The sequence below is a fragment of the Epinephelus fuscoguttatus genome, linkage group LG2 (genome assembly GCF_011397635.1).
Source record: "Epinephelus fuscoguttatus linkage group LG2, E.fuscoguttatus.final_Chr_v1".
Classification (NCBI taxonomy): domain Eukaryota; kingdom Metazoa; phylum Chordata; class Actinopteri; order Perciformes; family Serranidae; genus Epinephelus; species Epinephelus fuscoguttatus.
This window is the reverse complement of record NC_064753.1, coordinates 44,751,967-44,766,113: the sequence shown is the minus strand read 5'-3', so window position 1 is coordinate 44,766,113 and position 14,147 is coordinate 44,751,967. Positions and strand designations below refer to the sequence as shown.

Here is a 14,147-nt window from a genome sequence, read left to right as displayed (position 1 = left end):
CTATTAGTTTTTAGCCACTGAGCTCTTTGGCAGAAATGGTTCATAACTGTTTGTGTTATTGTTCATTAGCTTATGTTAAATATTAATTTTTATTTTCAATGTTTGGTTGTGTGGTTAATGTGCTGCCTTGGGTTTTAAATCCATCCTGACAGTTTCCCATTCTGAATGATGAATACAGACGACCACCGCCTGCTGTCATGGAGAGATATTTCCCCTCACACAGGCGTGAAATGTACATGCTAGTTGGTCATCGGCTGTAGCCTTTAAGGTGTTAAAAGGCAACTTTTTGGTTGAGATAAAGCAACAAAACAGTCTGCCTTTGTCACCACTAGTACTTTAATGTTGGTCTGGTGTGTCTGGGCCTTTAGGTTTTAAAGCTGCGTCTGATCTTACATTTTGTTTTAGAGCTGTTATTAATATTTATTTCCATCAGCAATTAATGGGAATTTTCCCATGAATCACTACATTTATTACATATAATGAAAAATGACCATTATAGAGCCCAAGGTAATGCATTCAAATTACATCTTATATCAGACCAACTGTCTATAACCCCAACATATTCCATTTACTGTCACACATGACAAAGAAAAACAGGAAATCCTCAATTTTGAGAGGCTGGAACCAGAGACTGTTTGACATATTTGCTTGAAAAATTATACAAATGAGTCAGCAATTAGGAAAATAGATGCCAATTAATTAATAGATACCAACGATATTTTCTATTCCATATTTTTTCTGTACTTTGTTTGGTCAACAAAACCTCTTAAAAGACCAAACAATGATTTGATAAATATATATGGCCCACAGCGTTGCCCTGGACATATCTTTCATTATTTCTAACATGGGTAGTTTACTTTGAGTCAGGTCTACATACTTAATAGTGCACAAAGTGTGTATTAATCTGCAACCAAAAATAGTCCCCCACAAATACACTCCTGACTCCTGTTTGATGAACTACAGCTCCCAGCTGTTTAAGGATACTATTGAGCCTTTGTGACAAAGTGAAACTATGCATTTGTGACACGTTTAAAGATTTACGTGTTCAATAGTACCGAATAGGGGTGTAAATCACCAGCTTCATCACGATACGATATTATATCGATTTGTTTGGATGACGATACGATGTTTGCCAATATCACAAAGTCTGTCACGATATGATTTCGATTCGATTCAATTCAGGAGCCTGCGATCCATATGACGTGATATCATATGCCCATCTAACACAATTATTTACATCAACTCACAAAAACAACTAGAATATGATTTGACCATTTTATGTCTGAGCTCTTCCAGGTATCAGGCATTTAAATGAAAAACAGTATTCTTCTGTAACAAAAAATAATAAAAATAGACCTGTTCACTAAAGTGAACTCACATTTCTCATGTTTAAGTGAATTTTAAAATAAATGTGTATCTTTAAAATGACGATATGGATCGATGTTTTCATTTTGCATCAATGTAATCGGATCGTTAATCAATGAATCGATGTATTGATATGGATCGATGTATGGTTACACCCCCAGTACTGCTTTGGGCTGAGTGCCACAGACATAGTAGGAAAGTCAGTAAGTATTGAGAGATGGACTAACTCACTGTTGGTTTTGGTCTCTGCCTGAGATTTGTTGGCAATCAGAAAATTGTGGAATATCACCATCCTTATCCTTTAAAAATCTCTCCTGTCTTTTGTTGTTTGCTATAGCTTAGATGTTATTCATCCGTACCTCCTAGGCACATTGTTTTGTGCACAGAGTCTTGTAACAACCCAGATGGCCTGTGAGGTTACAACATCAGCGTAAACGAGGTTAAAACAAGACATGCAACAAACGTATGCAAATGCAATGAATCAGTAATGCCTTGAATAAATTAGCAAGATGACATTCAGTTCGACAGACAGTCCTCTAACTGGCCACAGGCTTCTTTCTCCATCATGATGAGAGACTTGCCACATTTCATATCCCTTCATATTTTACTCACTCTATCAGTTTCACACTCACTGGATCGGCTGCAAATGACTGATCAGTAATTGTGACTTAATTTATTTGGCCGTTGTTAAGATGCCTTTTCCACCCCCCTAAGTATTACAATAAATAATGAGATGAATAAACATTTCTCATGTTCTCTCAAGTGACTTAAAGAGGACCTATTACGCTCTTTTTTAGAGTTCATACTTGTATTCAAGGTTTCTATTAGAATATGTTTACATGCTTTAAGGTCACTTATGTTCATCATACTGTCTATACTGGAACACATGTATTGCACCTGTCTCTTTAAGCCCCCCACCCGAAAAAGCCCGGTCTGCTTTGATCGGTCAGCATTTCCAGGTCTCCTTTATCTCTCCACCATCACTGCAGCCAGGAAATGACTGTAACAGACAATAGTGGCACTTTCCACCATGAAAAATCTCCAATAAAAGCTTTGAACACAACCGCGTGTGTTCCAGCAGAAATATGATCTGAAATCAGGAAGAATTTTAAAACATCAGCAACCAAGATTACATGTGTCCCTGATGTTAGCATGTAGCTACATGTAGGTTAGTTGTGTACTCGCAGCCAGGAAATGACTGTAACAGAGAGTAGTGGCACTTCTTATTTTTATGATTTTTATGATGAAAAAATCACTAATAAAAGTCTCTAAACACAACTGGACATTTTACTGCAGGGATATGATCCAAAATCAGAAAGAAATTCATAGCATTGGCAACTAAGGTTACATTTTTCCCTGATGTTAGCATGTAGCTAAATGTAGCAGTGTACTTGCAGCCAAACAAAAAAATAGAACAGAGAATAATGGTACTTACTATCATAAGAATTAACTAAAGAATGCCTCTAAATGGAAATGGTCATGTTACAGCAGGATATGATCCAAAATCAGGAGAATGGTCAAACATCAGCAACCAAGATTACAATTTCTCCTGATGTAAGCCTGTAGCTACATATACCTGCAGTCGGGAAGTGACTATAACAGAGAATGGTGGCACTTTTTATCATGAAAAATCACTGATAAATGCCTCTAAACACAACTATATATTTTCCGACAGGAATATGATTAAAAATCAGGGAGAAATTCACAACATTGGCAACCACGGTTACATTTTCCCCTGATGTTAGCATGTAGCAGTGTACTTGCAGCCAAAAAAAACTGTAACAGAGAGTAGCGCCACTTTCTACCATGAAAAATCTCCAATAAAAGCTTCTTAACACAACTGTGTTCCAGCAGTAATCTAATACAAAATTAGGGAGAAATTCAAAACATCGGCAACCAAGGTCACACTTTACCCTTATGTTAGCATGTAGCTACTTGCAGCCAAACACTATAGTGTAACAGAGAATAGTGGTACTTTCTATCCTAAAAAATTCACCAAAGAATGCTTCTAAATGGAACCGATCATGTTACAGCAGGAATACAATCCGAAATCAGGGAGAATTTTCAAACATCAGCAACCAAGATTTTATGATTCCCTGATGTTAGCATGTAGCGTCATGTGCGTGAGCTGTGTACTTGCAGCCAGAAAATGACTAACAGAGAATAGTGGTACTTTTTATCATGAAAAATCACTAATAAAAGCCTTACACACAACCAGACATTTTCCGGCAGTAAATATCCATATCATCCAAAATCAGAGAAAAATTTACAACACTGGCAACCAAGATGATACATTTCCTTGAGGTTAACATGTAGCTTCATGCAGCACTGTAGGCTATGTATTGTAAACACTTGCAGTAGCATGCCAAAAGCCGAAGACCATATAAAGAAATCCCATAAAATACGACATCATACTGTAGCCAGAGTAGAAAAAACGGTTGGAGACGGTGTGTAAAAAACAGTAAGAAACCTGAGGTTTTTGCCTACAGGGATTACTTTTATGTTTGGCCATGTTTAATTTGAACATCCGTTATTGGACCCTGTATAAAAGACACAAAATACAAAAACCATTATGAGTCCCCTCAAAGTCATTCTAATATATTATTGCATTTATTGTAGGCATATGGAAACCGCCTGTCTTTCAGGGCGTAGGATTTGTAATTCCTGAGGGCATATTAAGCGAGAGTGTTGATAGCAATCCTGCCAGGATGTACAGTACAGTGTCAATGACACTGGGTATTAACTATGATAATATCAGCATTAGAATATCGTGTCACACATGAGATTAGCATGCTTACTGCTGAACATGTGACACTGTTTATCTGATAGTAAAAGTGCAAATTGAGATGTTTGTCATTTTGTCACTTGTTTGGAATAATCTCATTGTACATAAAAACGTTCCAAATCCCCCCCTTAGAAGTCTGTGGGGAAATGTTTAATATGCCAGCAAGCTAAGACAAACATCAAAATAAAAATGTGACTGCAAAGCAAGTTGTTCAATAATGCAACGTTTCTTGTTACGTTTCATCCTCATAGATGTATTATCCTCCTCAATTTGACTTGTGTGGAGCAGTGTTAACATATTTCCTTCTCATATTCATACCATGAGACTATCAAACAGAGATCCGTTTTTTTTGGGTTTTTTTTGGGAGGTGTTATCTAACTTCTTGAGTGGTAGACACTCGGTTATTTTCATCATAGAATGCCAAGCTTGCTTCCCTGTGTGGGAACGTCCAAGCGGACACGTTTGGTAAGTTGGAGTGGAATGCGTTGCTTGTAATTCACAATACTGAAAAAAACAAACAAAAAAAAAAACACCTTCTCATCTGACATTGTAATATAAGTGCTCTGAAATACTCTGCGTTATGCTACAGTCTCTTTGCTATGCATGCGCACCCTGATTGAGACATATGTTTCCCGAGCACTTCTCCAACAAACTCATTAGAACAAACGAATTTGGCAAATCACAGTGGTGTCAGACATAATGCCAGTGGCTGCTGGTGCAGGAGCAGAAAAGTAAGGGTGGGTGTGTTTTTATGTTGCTGGCAGGATTTTAGATGTAAACAGCTACTGCTTTCAGTGGCTATGAATACATGTTGAGCATGCCTAGATGGAATTAATCCACGCAGTGTTGCACTAACAAAGGGAGCAAGTATGTTAGAAGCAATTTTTTTTTCTTCTTCAATCCGTTTATGTAATGAAGCATTCTGTGCTGATAAAATGTATTCAGATAAAATGTTTTTATGAAGAAGGCATGTGGCCAAAGCTATAATTACACCATGAGTGGTAGATCAACACCCTCATTGCTGAATTTAGTATTTTCTTAAAAGCATTCCAGCGGAAATGCAAACAAAGGTGGTTTATTGAGGGCTGAAATTCTCTATCAGTGTGTTTGCCGGGTTATTACGGCCCCCTCAACGTTTCTTGGAAAAGCAGTGTGATCTCACTGTGATTGGCTGGTACTCCTCAGGTCGACACGTAGGAGTGAGTCACCATAATTGAACATTTTTCACTCTTCTACTCAGAGGGTTAGGGTTAGCCTATGCAATATTTTCAGGCAAACAACCTCCATGCATTTGCTATAATAAAGCACTTAAAGTCTCTCACTAGAGAAAACAAGTTGTGTGGAATAAAACTGAAAGTGGACGCTGGCCATGTTACAAATGAAGTGAAGGTGAGTCTTAATTGTAACAGTGTGAGTTACAGTTGTAATCAACAATGTTTCAGTCAAACAGCTGTTTTTATATTGATTTCATACCAAACGTGATCAGAGAATGTAGAAAACAGTTAGAATATTAAAACCTATTTTTGTACAAGTTGGCGCATTTGTGTCCTTCCTTGTTGACAAGTACACTACTTATTTTGATTATTTTTGATTGATAGAAGTTGTAAAAATACTATACAACCCAAATCTAAACTGAACACACAGTGCACGCCTTTTGGAAGAGGCCTGTGTGTAACGTCGCACTGACCCCTGAAGATTCAAAATGTAGCACCACATCATTCAATAAGCTTACAGTCTATGCTGTGGCCACACAGTCCATTTATATTTGCAGATTTAATTGACATAAACAGACAAAAAGTTATATGTATACAACAGCGTGGATTTTAGCGCAACAACATACAAACACAAATTGATATTCAAAAAATACTACATGCTAAGACTTGTTTTCCAGGTGCCATTAACCGCAGAGCAGATGAGTCCTGTTGATATTTGGCAGTGATGTTTACTACTGTACTGGCCACATGTTGACATGATGACATCATGATGACATTTATGAGGCAGGAGAAAAAGTGTGTTATAATTGTAACGTGTTACATGTAAGGCAACTCTTAAATAGAGGTCAGAAGCGGTTAGGGCAAAGAGGTCGTGATTAGGGTTAGTATTAGCCTATCACAGCCTAGTAGGGCGGGATTCGTCAAGAGAGGTACTTGGATCCATAATAAAACTTTTCTTCTCTTACACCACTTTTCTCCCAAAATTAGCACATATATGCAGCTTTTTAAAATGTGGGATAAGCAACCAACAGAGTTAGTAAAAACATTACAGCGATAACTTATGTGTTATTTATTCAGTCTCTCTTTCAAACTCAGTGTGGACTCATTTAGAATGATTTTAGAGCGCTGCTTGGACAGACAGGGACAGAATTTGTGGCGGTGCGTCATGCATCGGGCTGCAAAAGGGGCAAAATTAGCATGTCCATCCAGGTGTTGTGTTTCTATCCGAGCTGGTCGGTGCTGGAGCCGATAAATACTCATGACTACTGCAGCCATTTGTCCTGGAAATAACGCATATTGTGGCCTTTCCCACTAAAAACAAAAGCCAGATGTTGGTGTTTGTTATTGGATTTCTTTGTGCAGTGGTAAAGAGGCTTTAGGTGGTAGTGTAGGGTTGTTGTTATTCCTGCCAGACTAAAAGAGCTTCTGCCAGTAGGAAGCATCATTCGATCAGATTCCCCCAGCAGAGGCTCGACTCTCCGCAGCCTCCCTTCACTACGACTAGCGTGGCAGCCTGGCTGGTGTGAAACCAAGCCACATGTAGGCTCATTTCTACTGATTAAGCCAGCCACTCATCCCCACTGAAGAACATTTCCACCTCAGTTAGCAATTTTTACAGTTTAGAAAACACCTGTCATGATATACTCATTTCTTCTTGCTTGTGGGTTGATGGGAAGAGATGATTAACAGAATTTGACATGGAAGAGTTGGAAAGAGACAAGGAGAATACGTAAATGTAAGGACCCAGTAGGCGAGGTTAATGTTTCTTGCACTGGGCAAGAGAGCTTTGCTCCTGGCTAAGGCATTAACTGCACTGAAGAATGGCGTGTGTACCACTTAATGGCAAAGCTTGACACAATGTTGTCACATTTTATAATTTCACAGCAAATGTGATATGTTTGGGATACAGTATGTATTGATTTATTTGTAGGTTACCATCTTTGTGGGCAGAAGATAATAAGGGGTGATAGCAGCACATCAACACTGCTGTGTGGAAGTGGGAGGCACAGGCTGTACTGTATGTGTATGAATGTCTTGGTCTATTTTTATCTTGAGCACACTCACTCAGGCATATTCTTAGACACTTTGGCTGAATGGGCTAATCTAATCTAATTTAATCTAATCTAAGATAACAGAGTAACGAGTTTCTTGTTAGTCACTTGATTTGAGAGATACGTTCTGCTTTAGTTACACAAGGGCAATATCAGGCCTCTTCACACTCTAGAATCGCCCCATTTGTGAGGGAGTTGTGTGTGACAATAAATTGGATCGTAATGAAAAGTAAACAGCACTGCAATACAGCTTTGAGTAAAAAAAAAAGCATTAATCATGAATCAATGAAAAATGCTGTTTTTGAAACCCTGGGAAATGCATCACAGATACATTATTTCAAAGGCAATAAAAAGGCTATAGAATATTTTAGCAAAAAAGTCGAGATGTGAGGAATAGCGCTCGTTGTTTTGTCACTGGATAACATTTATCAACAACTTTGTGAATATACTGCTGTGTTTTACGTCAAGATATAAGCCACAGCACAATTCCAGGCAAGAATAGCTTGTCGTCCTCTTTGTTTACCAGTGTTCATTGTTTTTTAGTATGATTATAAGCAAATTTCTCATGGGCACTAAGTATTTGTGTCACTGTGGGACCACATTTATTAAGTGTAATTGTAATGTTAAAATTTTCATGATGGAGGCTTTGTGTATTAAATAATTCCAGGCTTAGGATTCAAATGAGTAAGGGGCTTACAAGAAATTGATCAGATGCTAAGTTCTCGTTTTTCATTTTCAGTCTTTCAGTGCAGATGCATCAGCTTCTGTGAAGTCTGGAAATCTGGGACAATCCAGGGTTAGAGAGCCAACAAAAAGCTTGTTATATTCCGTATATGGGCAGTATATGACGGTTAATTGAAGCTGTTAATTCATCTTGCTCTAGTTCTTTCAACATTCTATGCACATTGTACTGCATAAGTAGATTATGGCTGCAAGTTATGATTATTTCCATTATCAATTAATCTGTTAAGATTTTTTATTTTGATAAATTGTTTGGACTACTAAAAAAATAGTGGAAATACCCATTATAATTTCCCAGAGCTTCAAGTTGCATCTTCAAATTGTTTCATCTGACTAACAGTCTAAATCCCAATGATATTTGGGATGTTATTTGTTGTCAGTTAATTTTCTGTCAACCAACTAATCAATTCAGCACTAAAAGAGATCGTGTATTGAGCCACTGATGCAATAACTCACTACAGCAACATCAACAGTGTATTCCTGGCTACTTTATGCGGTCACTAAATATTTTTCTCTCTTTTTTCTTCTTGTTGCAGAGAACACAAACAGCAGATGAACTATGAATGCTGAACAAAATGATCTCCTCCCTCCAGCGCCAGACAATGAGAGGTCGTAGGCTGAAGGGGGCGCTGTCCAACCCCCTCTTTGTGCTGCTTTTGGCCCTCCAGATCCTGGTGGTGGCTGGGCTGGTTCGTGCTCAGACCTGTCCTTCTGTCTGCTCATGCAGCAACCAGTTCAGCAAAGTCATATGCACCCGCCGCAGTCTACGGGACGTCCCCGATGGCATTTCCACCAACACTCGCTACCTGAACCTCCAGGACAACCTTATCCAGGTCATCAAGGTGGACAGTTTCAAACATCTGCGCCATCTGGAGATCCTGCAGCTGAGCAAAAATCACATCCGCAGCATTGAAATTGGCGCCTTCAATGGACTGGCCAGTCTCAACACTTTGGAGCTCTTTGATAATCGGCTCACGACAATCCCCAATGGAGCATTCGAGTACTTGTCCAAGCTGAAGGAATTGTGGCTACGGAACAACCCCATCGAAAGTATACCATCTTATGCCTTCAACCGGGTCCCCTCGCTTCGAAGGCTGGATCTAGGTGAGCTCAAACGTCTGTCCTACATTTCTGACGGCGCCTTCAAGGACTTGAGCAACCTGCGCTACCTGAACCTGGGAATGTGCAACCTCAAGGAGATCCCCAACATCTTACCTTTGGTCAGGCTTGAAGAGCTAGAAATGTCAGGAAACCAGCTCTCTGTTGTCAAGCCCAGCTCATTTTTAGGATTGGTGAACCTCCAGAAGCTGTGGATGATGCATGCCCAGATCCAAACCATTGAGAGGAATTCCTTTGATGACCTTCAGTCTCTTGTGGAGCTCAACCTGGCTCACAACAACCTTACCTTTCTACCACATGACCTCTTCACACCGTTACATCGCCTGGAGCGGGTCCACCTCCATCACAACCCTTGGAACTGCAACTGTGATATCTTGTGGCTCAGCTGGTGGCTGAAGGAGACAGTACCCGCCAATACTAGCTGCTGCGCTCGCTGCCATTCTCCTGCAGTCTTTAAAGGTCGCTACATTGGGGAATTGGATCACAGCTACTTCCAGTGTGATGTCCCTGTCATTGTGGAGCCACCCAGTGACTTGAATGTGACGGAAGGCATGGGTGCAGAGCTTAAATGTCGTACAAGCTCGCTGACATCCATCAGCTGGCTTACACCAAACGGCTCGTTGGTGACACATGGGGCTTATAAGGTGCGTTTGTCTGTACTCAATGATGGGACACTGAACTTTACTAGCGTCACAATGCAGGACACTGGGACTTACACCTGTATGGTGAGCAACACAGCAGGCAACATTTCTGCCTCTGCTGTGCTTAACGTCACTTCTGTGGAAAACAGCGGGGTGACCTATTTTACCACAGTCACTGTGGAGACCATTGAGACCCCGGGGGATGACAGCCAAACGCCACTTCCCCCATTTGGCTGGGTGTCATCCTCTACAACAAAAGGTACTCCTGTTTCAACAAGGACCACAGAGCGGACTTACACAATTCCAGTTCTTGATCTGGATGGAGAGGGAGCCCTCAATGGCCTGGATGAGGTGATGAAAACCACCAAGATTATCATTGGCTGCTTCGTGGCCATCACGCTCATGGCTGCTGTTCTGCTGGTTATTTTCTACAAGATGAGGAAGCAGCATAACCAGCAGGACCCCGATGGCCCTGCCTCCTCCATGGAGGTCATCACAGTTGAAGAAGAGCTCGCAGGCGTCGCTGCCATGGAGAGACATCTCTCGCTGCCCCCTCTGGAGCACTACAACCACTACAACACCTACAAGAGCACTTACCACCACGCTCCCATGCTCAGTACCATACACAGCTCAGCCACACAGGAACCTTTACTGATTCAAGCCTGCTCAAAAGACAATGTACAAGAGACCCAAATCTGATCTTGAATTTGACTAAATATCCAGTATCAGCAGTTTCATACTTGGAGTACAATGGACCAAAACGTGTCGATAAAAAAAGTCAAAATGACATTGACTTGAGTTGATGTCGATAATGGCGATCAATCAGCATTTGGCAAAGGGACGACATATGATACTTTAACAAGTGTCTTTACAAAAACAAAGATTATTTATTAAAAGTATGTCTAGTGGCTAAATGAAGAAAAACAATTTGTGATAGCTTTTTAGCTCATTTTATTTCTCTCTCTCTCTCTCTCTCTCTTTCTCTCTCTCTCTGTGTAATACTGCACAGGGAAAGAATGGTTTACTAAGAGTGAATACGGAAATGCAGCTCATGTGAAAACACCGTAGGAATTGGCCTTAAACTAAAATTAATGCAATGCCATTAAGTTAATACTTTATATTTACCTGACAATAACATGTTTTGTTGAAGGGCATTGCTTTAGTATATATATATAAGCATTTATAGGCATGTTCAGCATACCATGTCTGTTTCGCCGGAGGTTTATAAGAGACAAAACGTAAAATAGGTTTGTTTTCATTGCCATCATATTCTAGCTGTCACTCAACACAAAATGAGATCTTTTAATGACATAGCTCTGGATGATATCACAGTGAAACCAGCATGCCTGAGGAGCAAAGCAGCCAAATGAGTAACTGTGCATTTCCCCTGTGGCTCTTAAACAACAGCCATACATCCTTCACTTTAATTAAGATTAACTTCCTGCTCCCACTCCTCCTCGTCCTACCTTTTCCTTACACTTCAACCTTTACTACTCCTCCTACTCCTCCTCTCTTCGTCTATCTCCGAGTTCTCCATCTTCTCTGTCTACCCTCTCTCTCCTCCCTCCCCGCTCTCCTGTCCTCCACGTCCTCTTGCTTCTTTTAGATTGTCTCTCCGTCACTTAGTTCAGGCACGTTCCTCACCCCTCGCCATGTCTCATTTGTCTCGCTTTATCCACCAGCATGTGCCGTGCAACAGCAGAATATTGCTTGGGAAAATGAAGGGGAGCATAAGGCTGCAGTCTGTAGCCTCCCTGTTAACCTAGTAATGATCTACGTCCACTCACTGTCGCGTTACCTTGCCATCACCCCAGGGTCACACGAGCTCGGGCGCGGATAGTCCATCTGTTACACAGATAAAGAGGCAAATGAGGCTGCTTTGTAATATAGTGTGACCCTGTCAGACAAACGCAGACGGGGCTAACATAGTCAGTGAAGCAGCTAGGAACCTGCAACAAAATAAGAGGAGATGGGTTATAGCTCATTAATCTGTATCAGCAGTTCATTTGCAGACTAACAGAGGAAAGCTGATAACAAAACAGCAAGAGACTTTTCCACTCTCCCTGTGCCCAACATCTAACAGGGGGTAGAGGCCTTTGATATTGAAGCGACCCCTGCTCGGTCTCATTTTTGTCAGAGAAAAACACACACACTTTGATGTTGCATCATTTATAGACCATCAAAACATTGTCTCTCTTGTAGTCTGTTTACACTTTGCTTTTTCATTTAGTCTTTCAAAGAGGAAGGCTTAAGGAACAGGGAGGTAGGGATGAAAAGTGAAGAACAGTGGGTGGGATGGGAGGGGGAGCCAGACCCACGACGGTCATGAGGGGTCTTCAAACAGATATATTGCAGATATGAAGGGGAGAGGAGTGAAAAAAAAAGATAAGGAATAAGGAGGCAAAACTAGCCATCAGACTGTCGCCATGGAAACAGTGACCTTGTGCAGAAAGTAAGAAGAGGTAGATATGCCTTGCAGCCTTTTGCTTTGGTCTCTGTGCAACAAGCATATTCTAATTTCCCACTGGCGATTTCACAAATGCGACAGATTATCAGCAGAAGTGGCAGAAATGAAATGTGCATTTACAAATGCTTTTGACGGGATTCGAGCGGCACATGACGTTACCTTTGCACAGCATCGCGCCGTTTTCAGTTATTTAAATAAAATGAGTCATCGCATGATGTGAACATTTTAACATAAATGTCCAGCAGCTCTGCTCGCCTTATTGATTTTCATCTCATTGAAGACAGCTACCACAGCATATGAGCGTAATAAAGCACCATCACTCACATGAAATCTCCCAATCAGCCAACCTCCTACAGTTTTCTTTCTCTTTATACAATAAGGGTTCAATGGTGGGAAGAAGGTGGAAGCAAAACACACATTTAAAGATGGGTCATGTCAGATGAAACTTTACGTGCAGCAGAAACCTATTCATTTTCAGTCTTTCACAGAGTATTTTGAATGACGAGAATAGTACAGTCAACAGTAACGTCATACAGTGAACCATTCTTTCCCTTTCCACTGTTTTCTTTTTCACTGCTCAATTACTTTTCAATGCTTTTGGTGGCTTAATGATTCAATGTTGACGCTGGCTACAGTGAAAAAAAAAAGGTTGAGATTTTTATATATATATAAATATATATATATATATATATTTGGGGACGAAGGTTGTGAGTTATTCAGAATGAATGGAATATCTCTGTATTGGTATTTGCTCGAGCAGGATGGCTCTATGTGGAGAGATATTTGAATGCCAGAATGAAATTAAGACTGACCTGCAGAATGTTGGACTTGAAATACCAGCAGAGTGAGCTTGATTTTTGTGCTAAACCCCAAGCCAAGGTGATCCAATTCTTGTGTGTTATTCTGCCAACTGTCTATGTACGGGGGAGGGTTACTGTATGTGGGAATATTCTCTCTCATTTTCGGAGAGAATAATCATCAAATGGGTAAATTTCTACAAAAAGAAAAAAAATATTTTCAAAAACATAATGCAAAAAAAAAAATTCTTCAGATCATAATTTTACATGTGCTTCAATTGTTAAAAAAAGACAAAAAAGCAAAACAAAAACAAGAAAAAAAAGAAAAAAAAAACAAGAGACTGTGCTTGTCAGGAGTCCAACTAATTTCTCTGAGGATGATGTTCAATTATTGATACCTGAGATTGTAGTTCATACTGTACATGAATACAAATAAAAATTGCAATTCTTTTTTTTCCCAATAGATTTCATAGGATGTATTATTCACAGAGACGCTGTCACCATTTTGCCGCCTTTGTCCCATTTGCACATGAACACTTGTATAGAAACATTCAAACAAAAAGGATTACTAAGCAGCTCCCAGAATGCTGAAGTGAGAAGAATGTGCTGTGAAGAAATGTACTGTAGCTTATTTTATGAAGTCAGAAGAGGGAAGTGGATCTCTCTAAGAGGAAAAGGAAGTGATCTTTCTGTATTATACATGGGGAGTCGGATTCTTTTATCTAATTTGAATCACTCCATCTGTCTGACAAAATCATTTGATTCGTGCGGGCAAATCTGAGAATTTCATAACCAATAGCACAATAGGCTATTCCTGCTCTCTCTGCTGACTCAATATGACGAACAAAGAACCTTACAGAACATTGGAGAACATTGTCACAGCCAGAAAAATACAAGCCTACGCTACTTTCACTGGCATTTGAAAATTCATTTAATATTCAATCAATTAAACTGAACCTCTGTAGGA

The 14,147-nt window shown here is 40.0% G+C and overlaps 1 protein-coding gene and 1 long non-coding RNA gene across 6 annotated transcripts in view; one reads left to right on the top strand and one right to left on the bottom strand.

Annotated features, from left to right (window-relative positions):
* Positions 1 to 13,085, top strand: part of LOC125879702 (leucine-rich repeat-containing protein 4C-like) — a 67,130-nt gene extending 54,045 nt beyond the window's left edge. Inside the window, exon 2 of the mRNA XM_049561712.1 lies at positions 8,693 to 13,085. Within this exon, the coding sequence (XP_049417669.1) occupies positions 8,720 to 10,615 (1,896 nt within the window). The 5' untranslated portion in view covers positions 8,693 to 8,719 and the 3' untranslated portion in view covers positions 10,616 to 13,085. The remainder of the gene's footprint in view (positions 1 to 8,692) is intronic.
* The window catches only part of LOC125879995 (uncharacterized), a 248,571-nt gene that overhangs the window by 119,366 nt on the left and 115,058 nt on the right, over positions 1 to 14,147 (bottom strand). The gene's annotated exons all lie outside the window — the stretch shown is intronic.